At 46.5% G+C, this 27,122-nt stretch overlaps 1 protein-coding gene across 1 annotated transcript; it reads left to right on the top strand.

Moving 5' to 3' along the window:
• Positions 1-636: 636 nt before the first annotated feature.
• Positions 637-26,646, top strand: SMIM17 (small integral membrane protein 17). Its single transcript, XM_074369037.1, has 8 exons — positions 637-1,822; positions 3,548-3,845; positions 3,967-5,236; positions 6,984-7,053; positions 10,295-10,775; positions 16,501-16,759; positions 18,908-18,984; positions 24,836-26,646. The coding sequence occupies exons 6-8, from the start codon at positions 16,597-16,599 to the stop codon at positions 24,944-24,946; spliced, it is 351 nt and encodes a 116-aa protein (XP_074225138.1). The 5' UTR covers positions 637-1,822; positions 3,548-3,845; positions 3,967-5,236; positions 6,984-7,053; positions 10,295-10,775; positions 16,501-16,596; the 3' UTR covers positions 24,947-26,646.
• Positions 26,647-27,122: the final 476 nt, after the last annotated feature.

The raw sequence follows: 27,122 nt of genomic DNA, 5'->3' as shown, positions 1-27,122 counted from the left end.
CGCATGCGCTGCACTGGAACGGCTTCTTGCCCGTGTGGCTGTGCCAGTGCACCACGAGCTGCACGTTCTGGTTGAAGGTTTTGCCGCACTTGGCGCAGTGGAAGGGCCTCTTGTGCAGGATCAGGGAGCTCAGTCTTCTTCCCTGTCAGGGACCCTGGTATGGCTCCAGATCCCCCCTCAAACTCTTGTGGTCACAAATCCCAATCGGTAAAAAAAAGAAAACAGCCCAGCAGCAACCTCTGGATGTTCATTTCTAAGTGATAGATGAATACTACAATACAAAACACCATGAGCTTATGACACACAATAGAGAGCATACCTGAGTATAAAGCATGGGCCCCGTGTTCATGTACTGAATTCCAAATACACAGGCATACGAGTTATCCACACACACACACACAATACACCATATAGACATGCATGTAAGGTGCACACACACTCCAAATACCATATGTATGTGCACATGAGATGTAATCAAACACTAGATACCATATAGACGTGCATGTAAGATATACAGGAAGTGATATACGTGAGTATAAGGTTACACACTGCATATCATATATGCACATATATGTGGTCCAGTCACACACTACCTGCCACATATACGTGTCTATAAGATGTATGTGACCTTATATCGTGTGTGCTACGGTACTAAATACCGTATATGCCCGTGTATGATGTGTAATCATGCACACTAAATACTACATATGTATGTAAGATATATGTAAGCTGATTTTACAGATACTACTATTCTGAAAACCATGCACATGGGCATTTAAACTGTTTACACACAACAAATACCATATACACATGTATATAAGGTGTAAAAACACTAAATACCGTGTACCGTTATAAATAAGGTGTATGTATAAACACACACTAAATACTGTATATACATGTACATAGTAAGGTGTGTTTATACAAGCTCATATTAAGTACCGTAATTACACTAATACACATAACTACACCAAATGCCGTATATATCTATATATGTGTACACTAAAAACTATTTCGTTGACTCCAAGAGACCATAGATTGAAAGAAATCTTTTTTTTTTCTCTTACTAAGGAAAAAAAATCTGCCAATTAAACCACAACATATCATCAGCGTTAAGACACATCCTAATTTTGGAGATGTTAAACTGTGAAAAAAAAACGCATCTTAGAATTAAGGAGTAAAGTTGAATCACTTTCTGTTCAGACAGAAATGACACAGGAACACAAACTAATATTCTATGGCTACTCTGCACTACATGGCCTGGCACATGCCCCACCTTAGGGGGCGCTGTGTTGACAGAGCTCAGACCCTAGATCCAGACTGCCTGGGTTCGAATCTCGGCTCTGCCACTTCCCAGCTGTGTGTCCCTGGGCAGGTCACTCACCCTCTGTTTCCTCATCTGTAAGGTAAGGGGCATGATAACCCTACTTTATAGGGTTGTCGTGAGGATTAAGTGAGTCAATACAGATAAGGACCTAGAATCGTGCCCAATTCGGGCTTCCTAAGTGTGGTTATTAAGTAGCACTAACTCTCCCCCAACTGTGGGGACCTTTTCTTTTTGGTGCCTCAGTTTCCTCATCTGCAAAATGAGGACGTCGCAGTGCGTACCGGATCGGGCTACTGCGAGGATTTAACGAGCTAGGAGGGGTCTCTCCAAGCTCAGCGTGCACCAGCATCACCCAGGGAGCTTGGGAGGCCACGGCCCCGGGGACACACCCAGCAAATCTGAGTCCGTCTTCCCGGTAGAGGTCGGGGTCTGAGGATCAGCATCTCTGACGAGCTCCAGGCGACTGCTGGAGCGGGGCACCCCTCTGCAGGGCATCGAGTAAGTACTCAGCGAAGCACTCAGTTTAGCGGACTAAGCACTAAGCACCCAGCTCAATATCGGGCACAGAGGAAATCAACGCGCGGTGACTGCCAGCAGCAGCGGGGCCGTTACTATTACTTAAACAACAGCAAGAACAGAGTAGCTCCGGTGAATGGAGCACCTCGGGCACAGGTACGGTCCTCGGACCCACTGTCCAGGCGGGGAAACTGAGGCACGCAGGGGAGGGGCAAGGATTCAGAGCCCAATCCGGGGTCCCTTCCACATGACGGAAACCTGGTGGACCAGTGAACCCGGCGGGCGGCGAGGACTCACCGGCGGCGGAGTTCGGGCCGGGGTCGGTCAGGGAGGTTTGCGCCTGCGCGGGCCCGCGGCTCCCGCCCCGCACCCGCGCCACTCGAGGCCACGCCCACCTCGATGCTCCCGGAAGCCTCCGCGCGCCCCAAGAGGGCTGGCGGAGACCCAGTGGGGGAGTCGGGTACCCGGGATGAGGAGGAGTCGGGGGGAGAGGGAGAGGGGCGAGGAGGAGAGTGGAGTAGGGAGAAGGGAGCGGGAGGAGGGGGAGGAGGGAGGAGGGGCTTCAAGAGAGGATCATAGAGGGAGAGGAAGGAGAGAGGTCGGAGGAAGGTGTGGGGACCAAGGATGGGGGAAGGAACTGCTCCAGACATACTTCAAAGAACGGCAAGAAGTGACCGATTAGAACGGGATGGGAGGCAGATCTGCCCGATTCACATCCAGCTCTGCGTGCTTGGGCCAGTGTCCTGATGTTCTGAGCCTCGGTTTCCTCGTCTGTAAAGAGGTTGCAGTCAGGAAACCTACCCTGTATAGAGGGTTGTTACACGTGTGGGCTCCACAGTTAACTGGCGTAAAGTCCTTAAAACAGGAACTGGTGCCCGCTAAGCAGCGCTGTCTAAGGGAAGGTTCTGCACAGATAGAGATGTTCCGTATTCACGCGTCCGTTGGGTGGCCACGGGCTACGTGCGGCTGTTGGGGATTTGACGTGTGGCTACTGTGGACGTGGAATTGAATTTTTAGCTGTGTTTAATTTAATTAGAATATTCGAGTTCCATGTGGCTACTGCGTTGGACGGTGCAGTTCTAAAGCCTTAGCCATTTTCGTTATACAGGCTAAGATTCTCTTGTATTCTCTTGTATGGGCCTCTTAAAAGCCCCACATTAACAACAATAACAGTAGCAACCACAGCACTTACGGGTCTGTTTTAAGTGCCAGGGATCAACCTAAGCAGTTGATGTGAATTAACCCTCTGAATCCACCGTGAGAAGTGCCCTCCACTGAATATAACAAGTCCTACTACCGTTCGAGTGTGCACTTTGTGACAGCCGCCCCCCGCCCCCCACATATCATGACATTTGACTGCAGAAGGAGAGGGTTAGGTATAATAAACGTGGGAGCAACACAGGACAGGGTCAGCAAGGTGGGGGTAACACGTGGCTGCGTTTTTATCTCTATTTGGATCTGAGCTAGAAGGTCCAAGCTCAGAGCTCACAGAGATGAAACAGGCAGAGCAGAATTCGCCTGCCATGAAGGCGGTGGCCAGCGTCTCAGGGCACCTGTGTGGTCCTAGGACAGGAGCCCTCATACTACTTCTTCCCATAAGCTGCTTTTTTTTTTCATTGCTCTTGTCACCCTTTATCTTTCCTTTTTTATTTATAATTTTTTCATTTTGAATATTTAAAATGACCGTGATTTTTTTTTTTTTTGCAGCTCCTGCTCTCTGGAGCTAGTTTCTGTTTTCCCATTCCCTGAATATGTGCTGTCTTTGTGGGTTGCTTTGACCAAGAGAATATGGCAGTAGTGATGCTGTAGGATTTTGGAGGTTAGTAACGTGCTGATTCTGACACCAGTTTCAATGTGTGTGTGTTTTTCCCCCAACACTACCAAGCAATCTCGGGCCCCAGCTGGGAGTTGGAGACACTGTCTACCTGGAGATGGCATCATTTAGCAATGGCTAACTGATAAACCTTCCTAGAATGAGTTCCCTGCTGACACTCCCCTCACCAAGGTATAAGAATGCCTGTTTCTTTTATTTTATTAAAGTATAATTGATTTACAATGTTGTGTTAATTCCTGGTATACGGCATAGTGATTCATATATATTCTTTTTCATATTTTTTTCATTATAGGTTATTACAAGATATTGAATATAGTTCCCTGTGCTGTACAGTAGGACCTTGTTGTTTAAGAATGCCATGCCTGTCTTACTTACTTACCTGGCCCATCCTGGAGGGTGGCTGTGTGCTCCTGAGTTAGGGGATCTTAACTACATGGAAAAATCCAAGGTTGGGGGAGGGATGGGTAGAGACTGCTCGTTGTCCCCCTAAACTTGTCTCTCCTTCTTTCACTGTGCCAGAACCCCTAAGTTTTAGCTGCATTTCCCAGTTTCCCTTGCAGCTGGATGTGCCCAGGTGGCTAGGTTCTGACCAATGAGGTAGAAATGGCAGTATCATGTGATAGCTTCCCGGGTGGACTGCTGCATTCAGACTCTGGCTTTGTCACTCCTCTGTTAAGGAACCTTGGGGAAGTGACAGTTTCTCTGCACCTCAGTTTCCTTCTCTGTATAATGGGGATATGGATAGTACCCACCTTGTGGTGCTGTTATGAAGAACAAATGAAGTTATACAGTGAAACAATTAGGATAGTTCTTGGCACATAGAAGTTTCTTTATGTGTCATCGTTATCTTTGTAATAATTTTATTGTCACTTCCTAAGATTGATGTGAGGTCTTCACACCTGTTATCAGAAAAGTTTCCCTGGGGTTTATTGGTCTCCCAAGACCAGGGAGAAATATTAGGAGGGAATTAAATCCACCCATCTCCCCACCCACTCAGCCCCGTCAACAGCATCATCTTAGGAGGCTCCATAGATTTTTCCTTCATCATAGATACTCATTCAACCAAAAAATATTTCCCAAGGCATGAAAGTTCATAGGGGGAATTTTCCTTTTGCCCAAGTTTCTTTGAAGAGCTGCCTCCTGCGAATGTGGGTGTTTATTTGTAGGTAATCAGCTGCTTCACAGAGAGGTAGGTGTGAAGTTAGTAGGTGTTGAAGTATTCACTGCTGAATTCAGTGTAACACAGGGAGGTTGATGTGAGCAGAAGTGTGTGGGAAGGGGGAGAATTAGGCCAAGAAGGAGCCTGAGGTTTTCTTTCTTTCTTTCTTTCTTTACCCTCCAGGGGTTGGGGAGAGGCTGTTCTAGGTATATGAATATGTAGAATTTCTGCATCCTCTGATCAGCAAGAATCTCAATGAGATAAGAGGCTTTGGTGTGGGTGGGGAGTCATTCATTCAGCAAGTATCTGAGCAGCTCCTCTGTGCCAGGTGGAGCCCAGCAGTGAGCACACCAAGCCTTTGTTGTGTGGAGCCACCACCGCTAATTCCTGAGCATGGCCAGAGGTAATGAGGTGGAGAGGGAAGGGGGAGGCTACTTCAGCCTTGGCATTCCGGGAGGCCTCTCTAAGGAGGTGACATCTGAGCAGAGTCCCCGTTAGCAAAGACCACCGTATGGCTATCTGCAGTGTTCACTGGAGCCTTGCTTGACAGGAAAAATTAGCAGCATCCAAGGATCTGTTCTTAGAAGGTTGGCTAAGTAGGTCAGGATTCATCTGGGTAAGAGATGGTGAAGAAGAGTTGAATAAACTGATATGGAAGGAGCTCTGAGGCACAGCACTAAATGCAAAAACAAACAATTGACCACAGTGTATCTTGTGCACTCTCATTTGTGTTTTTAAAAAGTATATATATGCACACTTATATGTAATACATATAGTGTATACACTTTACATATATAACTATGTAACTATATATAAAGTGTATATACTTAGTGTCTGCACAACTGTATAGTCATATATATAAAGAGACAGAGAGGAAAGCAGAAGAAACACTGCTGCTTCTGTACAGTTGTTAATCTACTGAGATGCTTCTGTGAAAGTTGGTAAACAGCTTCTGGCTGAAGGCCCCTGACCTTGCTGCCTTGTCTCATCCCACACATCATAAAAAGGGTGCTCCCTGTTGGTGATTAAAATTCTCAGCCTGGCTCCTACTTCTCTACAGGTTGCTAATTTATGAAATGCCTCAGTGAGAGAGACAGAGCAGAGTGTGCTCCCTCTACCTTACCTGAAACCAGGACCCTTGTGGTGCCCTTTCAAAACGTGACAGTGAAGCCCTGCAAATCTACAAGACAGTATAGGGAATAAGACAATTCACCGCCTAGTATTTTCCACCTAGAACTATTTGATTTTCAACATGTATGTGGGTATGTGACTTTGATTCTTAAAAAGTTTAAGCCACCATACATCTCATGTAAACATTGTATCCCAATTATTTATTTTATCCTAATCTTTGAAAAATGTACCTAAGTTTCCACTTCATGCATTTATTATTCATTCATTATTCATACAACACTCAAAAAGGACTAAAGTGTATATGACAAAAATCTAGGTTCTCCCCACCTTCCAACACTGCATTCTATTCTGGCAACCACGATTATGTTTCTTTGGAAGCATTCAAGAGATGTTGTACATGTACACACACACAGAACACACACACACATCTCATCTTCCCCATTGTTGGTGGTGTAGGTCCTTGGGAGGGCATTGTGGCTTTCTGTAGCAATCAACCATCTTTCAGGGATGGAGAGGAGAGACAGGCTGGCTGCCCAAGAATGGATTTGGGATCCTCTCTGGGAGAAGAGGACTCTTGCAGAAGCTGATGGCAAAGGCAGAGGAGTTTGGCACTGCCAGCCATCCCCCAGGCCCCTCCCAGGGGAATGTACAAAACCTATTTTGGGGTGAGACTGGGAAGGGGAAGGCTGTCTTTTCTTGGTGTTGAAAATCCTTCTGAAGTAGGTTGCCTGTGATATAGGACAGGAGGGTGGGAGAGGGAGGCAGGCTTCAGAGCCAGTGGGTCTCGGGTCTGAATCACAGCTCTGCTGTCTACTGGCTGTGTGAACCAGGTGATTTGGTTTAATAGCTATCAGGAGGGTGCCTGCTGTGTGCCGGGCAGTGGGAATCAGGGGTGAGTGGTTCATAATTCATAATTCATCTCTCAGAGGGGGCACTTGCCTTCTCAAAATCCCTTTTTAAAAATTACTTTATTTTTATTTTTTGACAGTCAATAAGTAAACACATTGTCTTTGTCAAAGGTCAAAACGTATTGATAAATCAAGATTTTCTGCTGAGCTCACTTTATCAGCACCAGTCTCTGCTCTAGAGGTGAGTGACTGTTGTGAATTTGGGGAGGGCTGGGAAGGCACTTTTACTCTTCATTTGCTAAATCTCTGTGCCTATAGAAGTAGATGTAATTTGTGTTTGCATATCTGGGAATGCATTGATTCTGAGCCTCACTTTCCTTATCCATAGCATGAGCCTGGCTATTATCCATCCCATGTAACAATGCCAAATGTATATCAGCCAATTACTATGATATATGCGCTATTGTTATTGAATACTTTGTGATAATTAAATCTATATATCACATTTCACTGATGTTAAAATGAACTTCTATTTATTTATTTATTTATTTATTTATTTATTTATTTATTTATTTATTTATTTTCTAACATCTCTGAAATATGTCTTACAATGGTCAGTATCTTTGGATTTTAGGATTTTAACTCTTTATTTTACAAGCAGTATGTGTGGAAGCAAAACTGTCACGTTTACAGCATGCCATAATCAGAAAGAAAAATTAGTTTGCACCCTGAGATTAACCAAATATAACAGGGCTACACTGTTTGATCCTGGTCCCTAAGGAACAAAACACTTTTGTAAGCCTAGAATCCAAGCAAAAACAGCTTTATCCCTGAGTTTTGCCACTCAAAGATTTGAAGATCTGTCATGAACTTTCTGGCTGTGATAACTGTTTAACAAAATTACTGGGTTTCCATCGTGAATGAACAAATGTGACCTTGATAAACTTGTTAATCTTGTAAGCCTTTTCTTTTAAATAGTTTTTATTTTTTAAATTTGGCAAGCCTTTACATGCGCATATGTGCAGCTATAGGAGATACCTGACACTGTTTTATGCATTGTTGGGTTTTCATGTAAGTGATGTCAGACTACATCTGTGGTTTTGCAAGTTGCTTTTTTTCCATGCAATTATGTGTCTTCAAGACCTTTCCGTAACAGTCCACCAAGATCTATTTTGTTCAGTGAAATGAGGATAATAACATTACCCAACTGATAGCATCTTGTTGAGAACACAACAAGCTATCCACAGACCTTGCTTGATTTATAAGGATTCTGTCTTTAGAATGTTAACCCCATCAGTCAGACTACAGAAAATCTCTGTGCGACGGGGTGGGCAGGAAGGCACTTATTTCTCTAAGCAGACTTGGCAACTCTCTGCCATTTTATGTTCTCACCCTAGACACCCCAAGTGACTGGATGCCTCAAGTGTTCTGGCAACTAAGTGAGATTTCTCACTTCATTCATTCTACTTTTTTCTCTGTTTACTGAGCAATTTTCAATAGTAGTGAAACAAGAAGATCTTTGGCAACAGGTTGCCCTGGATTAAATCCTGGCTGTGTTGTTTACAAGTTGACTTTGGGCCTCTCTCAAAGGAGTCTGAAGCTCCCAAATGATCACTGTTTGGAAATAACCTAAATGTCTGCCAGTTGGGAGAAGGGTCACAATAATTAGATGCAACCACACGGTGTGTTTAATTCCCTGCAATTGTTAAAAGGGAGGAAGTAAATTTTTCTCCTTGTGGGATGATCCTTACTGACCCGATTCCCTGCCTGATGCCACACAACCCTGCCTTCTGGGCCACCACTAGTGGACTGGATGAGGGAGCATCAGGTCACCAGCCCATGAAGTTGTTTCATGGCAGAGTTCATAGGGATTCAGTGATCTTGGAGGACTCAACTGGGCAAATCTTGGGCTGCATCCAGTCAACTGATGTTCTTGGTTCAATTCACTCATTTTCTTTTTAATGTAATTAATTGATGAGTTGCCAACATTTCATTCACTCAGCCCTTCAAAAACTTCATGGAAAATCTGGTATGTGCCAAGAAGTGTTCTAGATGCTGGAGACTCAGGGATGAAGTCCCTGAGTCCCTACCATGATGGAGCCTAAATTCTAGAAGATGAGATAGACAGTAGGCAAGAAAAAATGTATATACATAATGTAATAAGCTACAGCTTCCTTAGAGAATTTGGAATATCAAAACCCTCTGGGACAAGAGCTCCATGAGAGGACAGAAAAGTATAAAAGAGCCAGATTTTGGTGGCTCTAGCAGATTAAAGAGCTCAAATCAGAGCCACAAATCTTCCTGCCCCTTGAAGAGATGTGAAAATCATCCACTTTGGAAAAGGGGGAAATGCCTCAACATCCTGGGTGTTCCTGCAATATCCAGCATGTGGTGGGTGCTTTGTAGTGTCTGTCTCTTCATAGCAGTGGGAACAGTTGTGGCTTCTCTGGTGAGCAGATCATTGGGAAGGGCAAAAGTGTTCATTCATTCATCTATCAATCCCAGAGTGGATGGATTTTATGCCAGGGACTCATTTGTGAAGATCTTACACAATTCAAAGCCCACGTAATTCAAGACTAATCCTAACAAAAGATGGTCGGCATGTTTACTCACCAGCTACAGTGACACTAAAATAGCAAACACAGTTTACAGTTTACACAACGGATCATATTCAAAAGTATAGATATTTGAAGAATTTTTAAATTGCAAGTGTTCTTGTCATTTCAAAAAATGCCACCCAAAGCTCATGATTTCAAATGTTTATAATTCAAATAAGCATAAAATATAGCAGTGATGCCAAAGCTCATGATTTCAAATGTTTATAATTCAAATAAGCATAAAATATAGCAGTGATGTATTTGTGTAAATCTACAATAATGTCCTTCTTGTAACCCCCACTTCACAACACAAAAACTTGGGATTTGTCAATAACTTACATATTCCCATATAGCACTTCCCATGTCATTCCCCTTCCTCCCCCAACCCAAGGTAACCAACAGCCTGAGTCCTGGCATATCTGTCCCGTGTCTTCCTTTTTGTACATGTCCTTCCCCACCTCAGAGATGTTTAGGAAACTTTGTGTTAATAATTCCAGTATGATGTAGCCAGGTCCTGCTATCCTAAGAGCCAAAGCTGCCTCTTAAAAATGACTCTGCACCAAAAGGGAAGAGGAGGGGAGGGGTAAATTAGGAGTATGGGACTAATAGGCACATACCATTATATATAAAGTAAATAAACAACAAGGATTTACCATGTAACACAGGGAACTAGATTCAATATCTTGTAATAACCTATAAAGGAAAAGGATATGAAAAGGTATGCATAACTGAATCACTTTGCCATACATATGAAACTAGCACAATATTGTAAATCAACTATATTTCAATAAAAAGTAAAAATCTGTACTTAGTAAATAGAAGAACTCATATTAATAGCATATTTTTAAAAAAATGACTACAGTTTTTGCCCTCATCTTCTTTCAGCCCACCTGGCCGACAGCCCAGAGAGTTTTGTTTCCAGCCAACATCGGGGTTTTCCTAGGAGAATGGGTGGGTACTTTGAGGGAGAGAAAAAGAAAAGAGAGTCTCCAAGTAGTGGGCCAGGGATTCAGCACCATGGACAGCTCGTGAGCGACCTGTTCAGCACCGCGGACAGGTCTGCCTAAGCGTGTTCAGCACCGCGGACAGCGCCAGGAACCTACTTTTCGCACCGCCTCTGCTGGATGCATGGGCTCTTCTGAGCAGACTCCTGAATCCACTCCCAACCTTCATCTCCAGAGTCTCCAAATGCTGATATAAGAGTTATCCAGGCTCTCCGTGTGTTAACCTCAGAAACATCGGCATCGAAAATCCCAAATGCCTCAGTTTCCTTCTCTGAAAAAATAGGAATAATACCTACCACTTGGAGCTGCTGGAATTAATAAGATAATGTACATACGATGTCCCTGCTCATCATAGTCGCTGGGTAAGTAATAGTTATTTTGACTGTTTTTTTCTCCTAAGTAACCAGGATTATTCAATTGTCTATCCATTGGGAAAAGAAAGTTAAATCCTTACATCACATCATTAAAAAATAATCCAGAAGGTTTAAGCAACTAAACATCTAAAACAAGACTGTGAAGTATGAGATCTTACAGGAAAGTGTGTTTATCAGAGTAGGGCGAGGAAAAGCATTAAAAAATCAATTTCTTGGACTTCATAAAAATCCACGACTTTAGGCACTGTATAAGCAAAGTGGAAAGAAAAATGACAGGCTGGGAAAAAATCCCTGCCACGGAGAGAGTAACAGTCAAAGATCAATATCCAGAATATATTAAAGAATGCCTATAAATCAATAAATAAAATTTCTACCAATAAGTAGCATAATGCAGGGAGGGTATAAATGGGCAACTCACAGGAGAGAAGATAAATCTGGCCAACAAATGTAAATGTGTTTCCTCTCACTCGTAAATGAAAATAATACGATAAAGGAAGACCCCCCCATCTATGGTTTTTTCAAAAAATTTTTGAAAATTTGATGTAGCCTCCATGAGAGCAATTTGGTTGTGCTCATTGCATTGTAAAGGTGAATAATGACGATAATAATAGTAGCCAACAGCTAATAGCTATTAAGCAGTGTATGAACATTACTTACTTTTTAACCTTCACAGCAATGCTGGCAGGTGGTAAGTATAATTCTCACTTAACAGAATAGGAAACTGAGGCACGGAAGTGATTTGTGACACATCCAAGGACAAACTGGAGGCAAATGGCAAAGCCAGCCTCTCACCCCAAGATGTCCGGCCTCAGGGCCCCCGGGCTGCCACACCCCTGCCTTCCACCTCCCTCCCACCCTTGGTCCTGGGTTATAGACAAGGAACCACCTAGGGGCCTGAGAAAGTTGTTGACCCTAGAGGGCGTCGGTGGCAGTGGGTGCGCGGGCTGGAAGCCTTATCCCACTTCGGCCCACCCTTACGGTGGGCGCGGCACCACAGCCCCGCAACCGCACCTGGGACAGGTGGTCACTCGCCCTTCCGCTCCGCTCCCTATCGCCCTGTAGGCGCAGGCTCCCGGAGAGGTGGGGGCAGGAGGGAAGAAGGCCGCCCGCCCCCTCGGACTTCCCCCACCTCCCACCCGCCGCCTCCGCGTCTGCGCAGCCGCAGTCGCTGCGGCGCCGGCTCTGCAGTGCCGGACAGGGTCTGGTTGGGGAGGGTGAGTCCATCGAGGGACCCCGCGGGCAGGAGGGGGCGCGGGGGAAAGGGGTGGGGGCTCGGGCGGTGGTCCGGGGACACGCGTGTGAGAGTGAACGTGTGCGGGCGTGACTGCGCACGGGGTGAGAGAAGAGGCGCTCTAGGGATGCGGGCCTGGGAGGGGTCTCCAAGCCTGGCCGGTGGCAATGAGCGGGGCTGGGTCCGCTTTGCGTCTGTTTCTCCTCCCAGCGCGGTCTGTCTACCGCCTGCGGGTTGCCCTGGGACTTCCGCCTCCCCGCGAGGAGGTGGGAACGGCCCCGCATTGAACGTCCTCTGTGTGCCGGCTTGTGCGGCGTGGGTGCTCTGACCCCGCCGGGGTCCGGGGTCTGTGCTCGCCTCTCCGTGTGTTGAGCGCGCCGTACCTGTGTGCTCATGCGCGCGCGCCCCGCGCATGTGTGCGCCCTGTGTCCGTCTGCGCACGTGTGTACCACCTGCATTGGCGAGGAGCATGGGCCCTGAAGTCAGTCGGCTTTAGGGTCCCCCCCAGCGCCCATTAGTTGCATGGCTCTGATCAAGGGCCTTCCCCGCCTGTAACAAGACAGGCGTCATTACAGTATCTGCCCCGGAGAACTGTGGCGAGGATCAGAAGGATGCGGAGTTCCCCGCAGTGCCTGGCACACCTGGGCGCGCCAGGGGATGGTGGCTGCCGTGTTGCTGTCACTATTATTTATAGGGGTGGTGTAGGTTGTTATTGCATCTCCCTCTGTCCTCTGCGGATGACCCGCCTGCTGTGAGAACACTGAGGCAATGAGATGTGAAATTCCTCACACACGCACAGCTTTCTCTCTGTCTCCTGCCCCCCCTCCCCATGAGTCGGATCCTGCTTCTTCTGATCCGGATCCCGGGGCTCTTGTCTACACCATCTGCCACTCCTCTCACCTGCATCTTCTCCAGTTCCCTTGCCCTCTTACCCCTCAGCCCAAACACATGATGAATTACATGTCCTGTTAAAACCAAAACAAAACAGTGCCCCCTACTAGTGCTCTCTGACTACTTTCCTACCAAGGCCAGTTTTTCGTCCCCCTTTGACAATGTTGCCTATGCTCACAGACTCCTCTCCCCAGCCCCTGCATTTTCCCCAGCACACACTGCAGTTACAAACTGACAGCCCCCGAGTCTAACCCAGTTCCACGACCTGTGCTGTTTGGCTTACATAGTGTCTTCTTTGTAAACATTTGAAATAGTTATTGGCATTTAAAAAATGCAGATGTCAACTGGAAATACAGATTTCCAGTGTTTTCTTAAGAAATCAGAAGATGGGTGACACTGGGCCCACATCTTCACTTGGTAAACATTGGGCTGAATGTGGCAGCTTCTTCAGACAAGGCACCAGAGCTCTCCTTTGCCACAATCCCCGCTACTCCCTATCGCCTCTCCCCATGCATGCATCAGTTGGCATGTGTTCATATGTTCCTTACAATAGAGAAGTATTTCTCTGGACCCATGTTTCATTTTCACTTTCAGAAGCATGAAAGTAAAATCCAGACTGGTGGGCGGGGGTGGCTCTTAATTTGTCTTTTTACACCCATCCTGTTTGCATTATCTGTGAACTCTTGGAGGTGTTTGAGTTCAGATCCTTACTGCTAGTGTTTCTGTCCACTGGAATGCCAGATGGCCTTCACTGCTCACTTCCCTCTGCTCACCTGTCTTTCTCTTCAGGAGAATGTGAACTCAATTCATCTTCCAGTCCCCAGTACTGATCACAGGCCTGGCACAAAGTTCTGGTTGAGAAATGGTTTGAAAAAGTTGTTTCCATTCAAGTACATCATGGGAGGCAAATATTCACGGGGTCTCACAGGTGATGTGTCAACTCAGCCTTGGAGTATGGGCAGGCTTTCTAGAAGCCAACAGAGAAGGGCAAGGACGTGCCAGGAAGAGGAAAAATGTTTTTGTTCCTTCATTCACTAGGTATTCACTGTGTGTGAAATCACCTTCAGTCTGGGCAGAAAGTTCACCAGGACCCTATGAGGTAGCCGTTGTTCTTACCACCACCCTCATTTTACAGACGAGCACATGGAGGCTCGGAGAGGTTAAAGTGACCTGTCAAGGTCACACAGTGAATGCATGGCAGGGCGGAAATCCACGCCATATACTCACATCCATGCCTTCCTCTTAACTACTCTGCTGTGAGAGAGACAGCTAACATCTTGTTAGTATGAGCCATCCTTTCCCCACCTTCAAGACTATTCTCTCTTCCTAGCGACATCCAAACTAGCACTTACCTACTCTTTTTCCTTTAAATCACCTCCCTTCTTTTCCCTTCTAGCAATAATGTCCTTGAGCACACTCTGCTAAGTGAAGTAAATTGGTCACAAAAGGACAGATGCTGTGTGACTCTGCTTATACAAGGTGCCTGGAGCAGTCAAGTCCATAGAGACAGAAAGTCAAATGGTGTTGGCCAGGGGCTGGGGGAGGGGGACTAGGGGAGCCTGTGTTTACTGGGGACCGAGTGTCAGATATACAAGAATTCTAGAGAAAGATGAGGGTGATGGCTGCTTAACAACGTGAATGTACTTGGTACCACTGAACTGTACGCTTAAGAATGGTTAATTGCATAAAATTTTTTGTTATGTGTATTTTAACTCAATTTTTAAAAAAGAAAGAAAAAAGGATGCTGGAGAGGGGGAATTCTCTCCCTGATGTGTCTAAAGCCACCTCCTGGGCTGACCTGGCGGTGGGCTTGTGCAGGGACTGTGGTGGTGGAGGGCTGAGGCCAAGGTAGGAACCTGGTCTCCGCCCAGATGGACACATTGAATGCATCTTGACCAGAGTGGGCCTTGAGGATGATGAAGCTGTGTGTAGGGGGGTGTGGAATGGAGAATGGGGTAAGGGGACACGATCGGTGGGGTCAGGTGTGGAGTGGACCATAGGGGTCAGAAGCGGAGAAGGGACAGCGTTTTCTGAGGCCACAGCAGATGGACTCAGTGAGCAGCTGATTGGATGTGATGGGGAGGGGGAGGCAAGTCACTGATAATGCCTGTAGAGACTGGTGGGGAAGATGGCGGAGCCCTGTTCAGGAGCGGGGGTCCCAGGAGGCAGAGCGTTCCAGGGGGAGCAGGCAGAGGTGTCTGGGTAAGGCATCTGAATTTGGGTTTCAGGAGTGCGAGCCAGCCCTCTCTGTAAGGAAGACCTACGTGGTGATTAGTGAGGTAGAAGAAAAGAATATATTCTGCATGTTTGTAATTTATATATTAGTTTCTATTTGGAAGTGTTTCATATCTCCTCACAGGTACAAGGTTAGCACCGTGAGCCACAGTGTCTCCATCCCGGGCTCAGCTGTCATATTTGCACGTTTGCCCTGATTCCCTTTGGTCTCTTTCCTTTTATCTCCTTGCTGAAGTGCTTTAAAGCTAATCTCAGCCAACTCATCGATTCACCCCGACATACTACAGAAACACCTCTAAAAATTAATAGCATTAACTTTATCAGTTAACTACAGGTAATCAGTGAATGAATTAATAACATTAATTTAATTAATTAGGACACTTTGTTACCTATTCATAAGGCCACTTCCACACTCAGCAAAACTATTGAGGATTCCTCGATATCACTGCATGCCCAGTCCATAACCACATTTCCTTGAGTGTCTTGAAAAGAATCTTTTTTCACAGTAGATTTCTTCGAATCTGACCCCAAACCTGGTGCCCCACGTGCATTTGCTTGTTGAGTCGCTAGATTCTTTTTGAATCTGGAGTATGTGCTCCGTGGTTTTAAAATCCAGTGTAACAGTTTCTATCTGCCTAAACCTGAGCAAAGAAGGCAATGCTTACACAAGCTTTTTTCATTCACACCTGGAGAATACACTCTTTCTTCTTCTTTTAATTACTATTCATGAGGGCAGTTAGTGGGTTATGTAATGCAATGTCCTAGAACCAGAACATAAAACCGGCTTTAGAGTCTCAAGGTAAACGGTTACATAAGTCATTTGAGTTTAGATAGCTTCTTGGAAAAAAACCTCCCAAATTTCAAGTTGACAAAATATAGGATGAGAATCTTAAAGAACATTTACTTGTAAGTTATATTTTTTAATGCTAACCTGGTAAATTCTCCTCTCCCTCCCTCTTCTCTTTTTATGACAACAGAGGAGAAAGTCAGGGCCTCAGGGGGCTGGACGGAAGACTAGGAGCCTTCTCTCTGCAGCCAGAAGGATTTTGGGGGCGACTCTGTTTTCCTAAAAATTCTGGCTGCAGGCTTTGGGTCATGGAGTGAGCGTGTGTGTGCGTGTGCACCACCCTCCGGCCCTCACCTCAAAACTCCTTATTCCTTTCTTGCTTTGTTTGTTTCTAGAGCACTTGTTGCCATTTGACATGCTGTCTGTCTCTCTCCCCTCACTAGACTGTAGGCCCCACGAGGGCGGGGAGCTTTGTTTCACTCACTGCCGTATCTCTGGCACCGAGATACCGTGCCTGGCACATGGCTGGCACTCTGTGAATATTTGCTGAGTGACTAAATGTCTGTCAGTCCTCAGGTTCTGGATCCTGTTCCCTGGGAACCTAAAGGGCCCTGGGACGACAGGAGGAGAAGAAGCCTGCCTTGGAAGCTTCACCTCTTGGGGAGATGCAGAGTCTCAGGCCTGAGCAGATTCGGGGGCTGCTGGAGCCTGAGAGGGCCAAGACGCTGCTGCCTCGGGAAAGCAGGACCTGGGAGAAGCGTGCCGCCTTCACCAAGGACTGGGTGGCTGTGGAGGTTGGGGCCTCCGGCTGTGACAGTGATGAGAAAGGTGAGGGGCAGGGGTCCCATGGGAGGTGAGAGGAGAGGGTGTGCAGAGCCTGGGGAAAGACAACACCTTCATTCCTTCACTCATTTGTTCAACACATTTTTATGGAGCTTTGTGTCAGTCACAAAGCTGTGTAACCAGTCAGCCCCAAACTGAGTGGCTTAAAGCGGCAATCATTTATCTGCTTACGATTCTGCAGGTAGCTATGAGATGTGGCCTCAGGGGATAATTCTGCTGCCCTTTCCTGTGTTTGCCCACCCAATGAGCTGAAGGGCAGCTGGTCCGTCTACAAGGTCTGGCTGGTTTGATGGTGCTCACCAAAAGCCGTGCATCTCCAGCAGGCTAGCCCAGGCTTATTCTCAAAGGGATGGTTGCAGAGTTCCTACACCAGCAAGAGAGGGAAAGCCAGGGTTCACAAGTGCTTTTTAAGCCTCTACTGGCAACCCAGTTGCTCACAGGCTATTGGTTGAAATAAGCCATATGGGAACTACAGAATTAGTGAGGGTGGGGGCTGCCCAGCAGTGCGGATGCAGGGAGCAATGAACAAGCTGGAGGCCACTGGGAGCAAAAATCTATCACAAGCACCGACTACATGCCAGGTGCCAGTATCTACCAATAAACAAGATGGCTCTTGTAGAGTTCCAATTTCAGTGGAGGAAACAGCCAGTAAGGAAGTTACAAGATAAAAAGAAAGGTCACATCTGATAGGAGCTGTGAAGACAGTAAAACAGGATGATTGGGGGAGCATGACTTAGCGTGGTCCGGGAAGGAGAGGAAAGCATGAGGAAGAGTCAGTTGTTCCAAGGGCGGGGGAACAGCATCAGGGGCAGCCAGAGGTACTGGTGCAATGACCCAGCAGTGGTGAGGGGACCGTCAGTTGGGACCAGTGATGGGGCATCTTGTCTACCTTGGCAAGGAGTTTGTATGTTCCTTGAGTATTGGGAAACCACAGGAAGGTTTTGAAGAGGAGAAAGACAGAATCTCATCTGTAGTCCCAAAGATTCTTCTAACTCAGTAGTTCTCAACTTGGGAGATGTTACAGCTCCCCACCCCCCTTCCCCAGGGGATTCTTGAGTTATCAGAACTGGGGAGATGGTACTGCTGTCTAGTGGGTGGAGGCTAGAAGTGCTGACAGGCGTCCCACGATGCACAGGACAGATACACAGCACAAGGATTCTGCAGCCTGAAATGTCAGCAGCGCCCAGGTTGCGAAACTCTGCATCCAGCTGTGTGTGAGAATGAGCTGTAGGATTCAGGCGGCAGGAGAGGAAGCTGGGGGGACAGAAAGGAGATTCCTGCAACTGTCTGAGACATGACCTGGCTAGGTGTGGTAGCGGTGGACATGAAGTAGTGGAGCGATTCGAGAAGCTGGGTTCTTGCTGATGGGTGTGGGGGAGGGGAGGAAGAAAAGAGACACCAAGGACGACTCCTGGGGATTTGGCCCAAACAGCTGGACAAAGGGTGCTGTCATTTGCTGAGACTGGGGCACCTGAAAGACAGCCCCCACCCCCAGCAGAATGGGGGCTGGGCCTTCTAGGAAGGGGTCCTTCCTTCTTCCACGGGAGATGAGCATGCTTGGGACAGAGGCGTGGAAAGCATGAATGTCAGTTCCAAGAGTAAAGAGGAGGTTTGGGGCTCCTGGTAGGACCTAGGTGCAGAAAGAGTGGAAACTGCTGATCTTTGACTCGATTCCCAGTTCTGTCCAGCTGAGGTGTGAGAAGGACGTTGAGTTTCGAATATGGGGAGACTTTTCCACTAGAGGCTAGAAGCTGGGGGAAGCCTCCATCATTCTGGTTTAATTGTCGCTTTTTCTCCTGCTCCGTCCCTCAGTTTTTGCCAGGAGCCTGTAGCGAAAGAACTATTGTACCCATTTGACAGGTGAAGGAATAGAGGCTGTGGCGGTGAATTACATCAGGTGACCCACTTTAAGTCTTCCAGGTAGTTAATGACAGAAACAGGATCAGAATTCAGGTCTCTCATTCTCTGTGAACCACGTGGGCCAGTGTGTGTGTGTGTGTGTGTGTGTGTGTGTGTGTGTGTGTGTATCGTCAGGAAAGGGGTGGGATGCCAGGTGGGAAAAAGCAGGGCCCACCCAGGTGGCCTGGGCACTCGCTCATGGCTCCTTTCTCCTCCTTTCCCTCCCTTGCCCAGACCTCCCATCTCCAGAGCCTGGGTTTCCTCAGGAGTGGAGCTCGGTGGAGGAAGATGACGAGTCAGAGGACTCCCAGGTAAGCTGGGGTTCCTCCCTCTTCTGACGCTGCCCCACTCTGCAGATCTCAGTGGGTTGTCACATTCCCCTCCTCAACTTGGAATTTCCCCTCCCTACACAATCTGTTTGGGGATGTGAGCCCCAAGAGGTCTCCCATGGGAAATAGGATATATTCCACAATGGTCAGACATGGAGCGGAGGGTCTCATGTGGTGAATGTAACTCCATCCATGTACACCGTCCACCCCTTCACTCATAAATCCTTCATAAATTAACCGTTTTTTCATCTCTCCTCTCATTCATCCACCCAACATTTCATCTGCCTACACATCCATATACCCATTCCATCCATCCATTATCTATCCACCCATTATCCATCCATCCATCTATCTACCTACTGCATCTGTCTAACCACTTATCCATAATCCACTCACCCTTCTATCCATCCATCCATCCATCTACCCATTCATTCATCCCTCTACCTCATCTGTCTAGCCGCTTATCCATCCATCCATCAACCCTCCCACCCACTCATCCAATCCATTCACCCATCTACCCACTGAACAGCCACCATTCATCTGCCCTCTAATTCATCTACGCAGACTTTCACTTGCCTACTCATCCACACACCCGTTCCATCCATCCATATATCCAGTCATCTATATATCCAATCACCCACCCATTCATCCATATGCAATCACTTCATCCATTCAACCCACCCACTCACCCATCCATCTGTTCACTCATCTATCTACCAACCTATTCTTCCATCCACTACATGTTGGCTATTGTAAGTATTTGGCTACTGTTCAGCCACCTATATACCTACTGATCCATCCATCCAACCGTCCATCCATCCATCCATCCATCCATCCACTCACTACCTATTAGGTTTTAATCCAAACACTGTGGGTAAAACCAAAAAGAATTATCAAGCGCATTCTTTTCATTTAAAGACCTGATGTTTTCTCTGGGCGGCATAAGACATCAGTATGTGAAATAATAACAGTGGTACTTCTATTTACAGATTTATCTTATACATTAGGAAAAAAAATCACATCACCACTCTCAGCAGTACATGAAGGTCCCACCTCCCCGTCATATATCAGAAATCCACCTTGGACTGTCTCAAGCCAGAAAAAGGCTTTACTGACACAGCTGGGGCAGGGCGGAGGCAGACTGGACAACCAACCATGACAATGCGGAAAAAAGTGCTGGCTCCAGGTGGGATGGCTCAAGGGAAGAAGAAACTAACTCTGTGGGCCAAGAGGTTTATTCTTGAATGTCCAAGAGATTCCCTGAGATGTTCTAGGAGACACCACATCTGGGATTTTAGGGGTGAGGAATTTCCCAGGCAGAGCAGAGGTACCACAGTGAACGGGAGAGCACTGGCCCCATCTTCACTGGGCTCATGGTCACTGAGGTAGACAGACAGTAAGCAAAATAAGTAGCTAAACTCTAAATGGTGCTGGGTGGTAATAGTGCCATGGAGAAAAAATTAAGCAGGGTTATAGGCCTCCGAGGTGGGGGTAAGGGCTGCTATTTTCAGAAGAGTTCCAGGGAAGACCCCACTGAGAAGGAGATATTGGAGGAAAGACCTGAAGGAGGTGGGGTAGTGAGACTTGCAGATATCTAGTGGGAAGAGTTTCTGGGTTGAGGGGGCACAGCAGGTGCAAGGGCCCTGGGGTAGGGGCGTGCCTGGCACATGTGAGGAACAGCAAGTTGCGGGGGAGGTCAGTGGGAGGGAATAGCAGATGAGGTCATGGAGGTGATGGGGTGGATGAGGCAGGATTCTCTTGACCATGCTAAAATGTTGGCTTTCGCTCTGAGTAGGGTGGACGCTGTAGGAGTGCTCTGGACAGAGGAGGGCCATGTTCTGACTTATGTATTAACAGGACCCTCTGGCTGCCAAGTTCCATGCCAAGGAGGCTGGGTGTATCCTGTAGATGGTAGGGAGCGAATGGGGACTTGGGGAGTTACAGAAGTCACTCCGGTAGCCCGTGTGGAAGGGAGGGGGTTGGATGAGGCAGAGGGAGAGGGGGAGGTGTAGAAGCCAGTTGGAAGCCACCAGTTAGAAAGAAAAATTGGTCTGAACGACACAGACGAGAGCTGCATCGACCTCTTGCATGTTACGAGCCTGACATGATTGTAAGCGATTCCTGTTATTAACCCATTAATGAACTTAACACTTGCTAACTCTCTTATTAACCCGTGAGCCCTGTGAGAAAGTTGATGTGGTTTCCCTCCCTTTCAGATGAGACTAGGGCAGGGGAGGTACCCAGAGGCCTCTGTGACAGCATTCATTCATTCATTCACTCATTCACCCTGTCACCAGCTCATTCCACCAGCATTGATGGAACACAGGCTGGGGCTGGGAGGAGGGGGCACCTCAATGGCAGGCAGTGGGTCCTCACCCAGGGGAGCTTTCTGCATGGACAGAGCCGGGAGGTGGCTCCTTTCCAAAAAAAAAAAGGATTAGGCCAAATGGGACCAGAGACCTTTAATAGCAATAATTGGCAGGGTTCTCAGCCCTCCCCGTGTGGCTACCTCAACTTATTTGCTTCTGTTAATAGTTCTTGAGGTAGGATCTGTTATGATCCTATTTTACAGATGGAAAAACTAAGGCACAGAGAGGTTAAGTAAACCTTCCCTAGGTCACTACGCTTATAAGTGGGAGAGCTGGGATTTGAACCCAGTGCATTTCTTAACCACTAAAGTATCCTGTCTGTGTGGGACTTTATCCTCCCCCAAGAGAGGACTGGGGATAAGAGATGAGGCTTCTTCCCATCCCACTCTTCGGGTGTGTCACTCCTCCCTGTGAAGGAAGGAGGGAAGGAGAGGAGTTACTTTCCTGCTATTTCCGAGAGGCAGTAGTTCCCACTCTGCAGCCCTGCAGGAAACCAGGGAGGAGGAAAAAGCCCCATTACTCCCATCCCACGAAGTACAAACGTGCATCGCAAGTGCAAACCTTCTAAGAGTATGAGGTGAAGAGAGAAGGAGCCTCGGTGAAAGTTGCCACACTGGCAAAACTCATCTACAGCATCAGAAATCCAGGCATTGGTGGCCTTTGAGGCGGGGTAAATGAGGGAGCCGGGGAGCATGCAAGGGGGTCATTGTGGGGTGCTGATAACGACCTGCTTCTGGTTCTGGGCACTGGTTGCACAATTCACCTTCTGAAGATTCCTCAAGCTGTACACCTAGGATGCGTGCAGTTTTCCCCTGGCATAATATACTTCAACAGAATGTCTTTGAAGGTTGTCCTATATCTTTGCAGGCATTTTTCCCCCCTGGTAGTTGAGACTGAACTGGGATTTTTGTGCAAGGGACTTACTGAGGGAGGGTGTTCTCTGGTGGAACCTGTAAGGGGGAGGGACGCTGGGAAGGAGGAGAAGGAATAAGGCAAATATGTGGGTTTAACTGAGGTTCAGTCTCACCTGCTCCCATGGGGCGCTCTGGAGGGTGAATGGCACCAGCCCTTCTCTGAGCCAGGGGAGCCTTTCATCTCTCATCGCTGGTTGTGGATGGCTGTTGGGGGTCAGTGTAACCTTCTAGGTGACTCTCTAGGGTGGTGGCTCCCATTAGCAAAGGGCATTTCTCAGGAGAAAGAGAACAACCATGAATACAAACCATAAATCATCAAGTTAGCAGCTAATACTCACAGCCGCTGGAGGAGAAATCAGGGGGAACCGGGTGAGGCACCAATGGGTCTATTACATGGGGGGTGGGGGTGGTGGTGGAACGCTCTGTGTGTGTGTGTGTGTGTGTGTGTGTGTGTGTGTGTAAAATTTTTGAATTTCAGATGACCTGTATGTCTTACATTTTCTTAAATGTATCCCCTGCTTTTTAACAATTGAGGCATAAGTGTTTCCAATAAAATGCATAGATCACTAAGTCTGACACACATTATGCCTGTGTTAACTCACACCCCGATCAGGACAGAGGGCAGGGCAGCGTCCTCGAAAACGCCTCCGTCTTCCTTTCCAGTCTGACTCACTCCTCACCCCGGTTCTGATTCCTGCTTGTGTAGATTAGTTTTGCCTCTTATTGAGCTTCTTATAAATAGAGCCCTACAGTCAACAACATATATTTCTTAACCCCCTAAAAAGGAGATTACAGCAAGATTATTATTCTGCCAGTTTCCACAACAATATATTCTGTGCAGCTTTCTGTTTTGATCGCCTTTGTTCTTTTTTAAATCTACTTTTTCCAGCTGCCGGATATTCCATAGTATGGTTGTCAGACTCTTGTCCTCAACTGATGAGTTATTAGGTTGTCATTGTTTTTTGTTGCCACAGGAGAACGAATGTTTGCACAGTTGGCTTAATTTCCTGTAGCGTGGATTATGAGGAACTTCATAAAAATCCACATTCTCAGGTCCTACCTAAGATCCACTGCATCAAAAAAACCCAAGGGTGGAGCCCAAGATGTGTGTAGAGCCCTCCCAGGGGTTTTCTGATGCGCCGCCAGGTCTGGGAACGGCCTGTGTGGGGTGTTCTCCCCAGGCTGTAAAGGCAGGTTTGGAACGAGACCCACCTAGTGGGGCAGAGCAGGCTAGAGGGAGGAATTGGCTCTTTCCCGGAGATCAGGGGTGGGAATCCCATCAATGGTTTCTGCTGTGTTTCAACATCCCATAGTACGTATCCCCTCCATTTCTCTTCTTTTACGGACTGTTTTTCTTTCTTTCTTTTTTTTTTTTTTTTTTTTGATGGTCACCACTGCCTAGCTTTCCAGATAACTCATTATGTCATATGCCACTCCCCAAACTTCCCTGATAGTTTTAAACGCATCGTTATTTTGGAGAAGAATTTCCACTGTTAAACACTGTGTCTTCCCGTCCTTCCTCAGGGTATGCCTTTCCATCCATTCATTCATTTGACAACTATTTACAGACTTGGACTCCGTGCCAGGCACTGTTCCAAGCACTGGGGATGTAGCCATGAGCAAACTAAACTCTCTGCCTTCTTTGAGGATGGAAGAAAGAGCGCTGAGGCGGGGAGATGGGTGGTGCTGGGGCCTTCCGTGGGAAGGTACTGACGCATGCTGTCCTGTACAGAGCGGTGTGGGAATGGTTTTCTAAGCAAGTGGTGGAAAGGCATTCTAGGCAGAAGAAACCATAAGTTTAAAGGCTTGGAGGTGAGAGTGGCTGGGGCTGCGTGGCTGCAGCTTTGGAAGGAGCCTCTGGCTGACCCATGGAGAAGAACTGGGGGTGGGGGACGTGTCAAGTTAAGAAACGAGAGCGACGGTGGCTGTGACCAGCGTGGTGGTGCTGGAGGGGATGGAAGCCATCCATGTCTGCATGTATTTGGAGGGTGAAGCCAGCCAACAGCATTTGCTGATGGGTTGCATGTGGGCGTTGAGAGAGCGAGGCGTCGGGGTGTCGCAGCTGGAGGGGCCTGACTGATAGATTTGGGGGAAACTGCACAAATATCCTAATAGCCCTCCCCCCACCTAGGTATTAGGCTCCTCGGGGACGTGCAAAGTTCCCGATGCTCGTGAGACATCCAAGTGGAGACAGCAAACAGATAGTGAGATTTATAAGTCAGGGATTTAGGGGAGAGGCTGGGTCAGGAAACACACACACACACACACACACACACACACACACACACACACACACACACACGTCATTAGAGTACCATTATCCTGACACGTCCTCTGCTAGGGCGGAGATGTGGTTCTTGTTTTTGTTATATTTATCATATGTCTAATCACTTCATTGTATAGTTTTTAATTCAAACAGCTTCACAGCTGATGAACTGTTTTATTCCCAAACCTATAATCCCATTTCCCTGCAAGGGACAGTGGTGGCCCCCCTCCCCTTCCGATGTTCACACTTTTTCTTTTTCTTCTCCTTTGTCTTTTCTGTTCCAGGGCTTTGTGGAGTGGTCGAAGGCCCCACAACAAACGACCATAGTCTTGGTGGTGTGTGTGCTTTTCCTGTTCCTGGTCTTAACAGGGATGCCTATGATGTTTCACATTTAACGATAATGGTGGCTATTGTTCCAAAATAGATGCCCAGTGTCATGCTAAGGAAGTGCCCTGATGAAAAATCAGAAATAGGTCTTGAATATTATCAAATGCCTTTTACACATCCATTGAGATGATTTACATTTGTATTTAACCTTTTATGTGAGGTTTTGCATTACCGTATTTCACTGAACTTAAGACACCATCAATTGTAAAACGCGTATTATTTTGTAAACCACTGAGAAGGAAAAAAAAAGTGCTACTTAACTGTAAGATGCCACCAAGCTGAAGATGCATCCTGCCTCCAGAGAAGGTGAACACATGTGCAGCTGAAGGTCGCTGGAATCTGGTAGATTTCTTAATTAGAGATCATCTTTGCCTTCTTAGGATCATGGTGCCCCCGTCTTCAGACACTGAATTCTATTTCTTGATATTTTGTGTAGGATTCTTGCCTCTGTCTTCTCATGTAAGATTGGCGCCATCTGTGTTCAATTTTGGTATCACAGCTGAGCTTGCATCGTAGAAGGACTTGAGCAATGTCTAACCTGCTTCTGTGCTTTTGAATAGTTTCTGTAGCGTGAGAAGTATCAATTCCTTGACGTTTTGAAAGAATTCACCAGTCATGTAACCGGGTCCTAGAGCTACGGAAGGGCCATTTCAGCGAGTTCTTGGATGGCTTCCTCAGTTTCTTCTCATATTATCAGCTTATTAACACTTTTTCCTGCAATAATTTTTGATGACTTAGTTTTCTTCTATCCCCTAGACCATTCTTCACTCCATTGTGCTTCCCCTGAGATGATTAGCTTAATTATGCATACTCTTCTATAATTACACAAAAGTCTCTTTATTTTGTCCTGTGCCCTTTCTTCCTTTCAACCTCTGTTTGTGGCTATTCGATTTGTCAAAGGTTTATCTCGTTTATTATTATTATTCTGAAGAGCCAGCTTTAGGATTTATTTATGTCCATTATTTCCCTAGTTCATAATTTGTTTTCCTTCAACATGTACTGGGTTCATTTTTTATTGTTTCTATTCCTTGTCTCAATTTTTAAGTTGAGTACTTAATTCATTTATAGTCTCTTTTAACAAAATTATTTGCTATACTAGTGTTCTTAATAATGTAAATGTACTTCTGGTTATAGCCTTGGCCACACCTTAAAGTTTGATAATTTGTGTCCTTGTTTATGTTGTTGTGTAAGTATTATAGTATTTCTAAAGAGTGCTTTGAAACTCAGTGATTGGGTTTCTTTAAAAATTTTGTTTTCTTGGTTTACTGCACTGTGAACAGAGAACGTGGCCTATATCTGCTTTCAGAACCTTTTGAAAAGCTGTTGTCATGGCCTAGAACATGTCCAATGTTTGTACGTGTTTCGTGGACGTTTAAGATGAATATATATTTCCTGTCTGTAGAATTCAAAACTCGACCTAGTCGGTTAACTCAGTCTTATCAATTATGTTGTTGAGAACCATGTGCTGTTTAATTTGTGCCTACCCTATACGTCAAAAACCAGTAAGGCTATGTGAAAATCTGTTAGTATGATTACGTTTGTCAGTCTGTTTTTATAATCCTACTTTATGCATTCAGCAACTGTGCGATTTGGTGCGTATAATACTTGCAGCATTGTTACATCTTTGCCAATTAAATAATACGTGTAGAACACCGAACACAGAGCCAAGCATAGAGTAGGCACTCAATAAATGCTGGTTAAAAGCTGATTCTGAATCCTTTGTCCAATGTGGGATGATTGTCTTTAACCAATTTAATCCCTTGCCTTAAATCTTACCTTGTCTCGTAGTGGTTGATAGCACCATCCCGCCCTTTTAAACTCCCTGTGTGTGTGTGTGTGTGTAGACTCCTAGAGTCATTTTGTTTTAACAGGACTTGCAGTGGACTCTCTTGAGTTTGCTAGAGAAATCAGGTCGGGCATGTATGGGGGTCTCACCTTGTCCCTCTCTGGCTGATGGTATCCAACAAGCCACAACTGGCCCTTGAAGGAAGTACAAGCCTCAGCCGTTACATTCATTAGGATTTTATTGGCTGCAAATAGGAGAGGCTCAATTCAAATAAGCTTAAGCAAAGAGATCAGTTATTGATTCACTTACATCAACGTTCAGGATGCAGTGGGATTAATGTAGAGCTGGTTCCCCAGGCCTAAAAATATCGCTGAGGACTTTCCTCTCCGTGGGCCTCC

The sequence above is a fragment of the Camelus bactrianus genome, chromosome 9 (genome assembly GCF_048773025.1).
Source record: "Camelus bactrianus isolate YW-2024 breed Bactrian camel chromosome 9, ASM4877302v1, whole genome shotgun sequence".
Classification (NCBI taxonomy): Eukaryota; Metazoa; Chordata; class Mammalia; order Artiodactyla; family Camelidae; genus Camelus; species Camelus bactrianus.
This window is presented reverse-complemented; position numbering and strand designations above follow the sequence as displayed.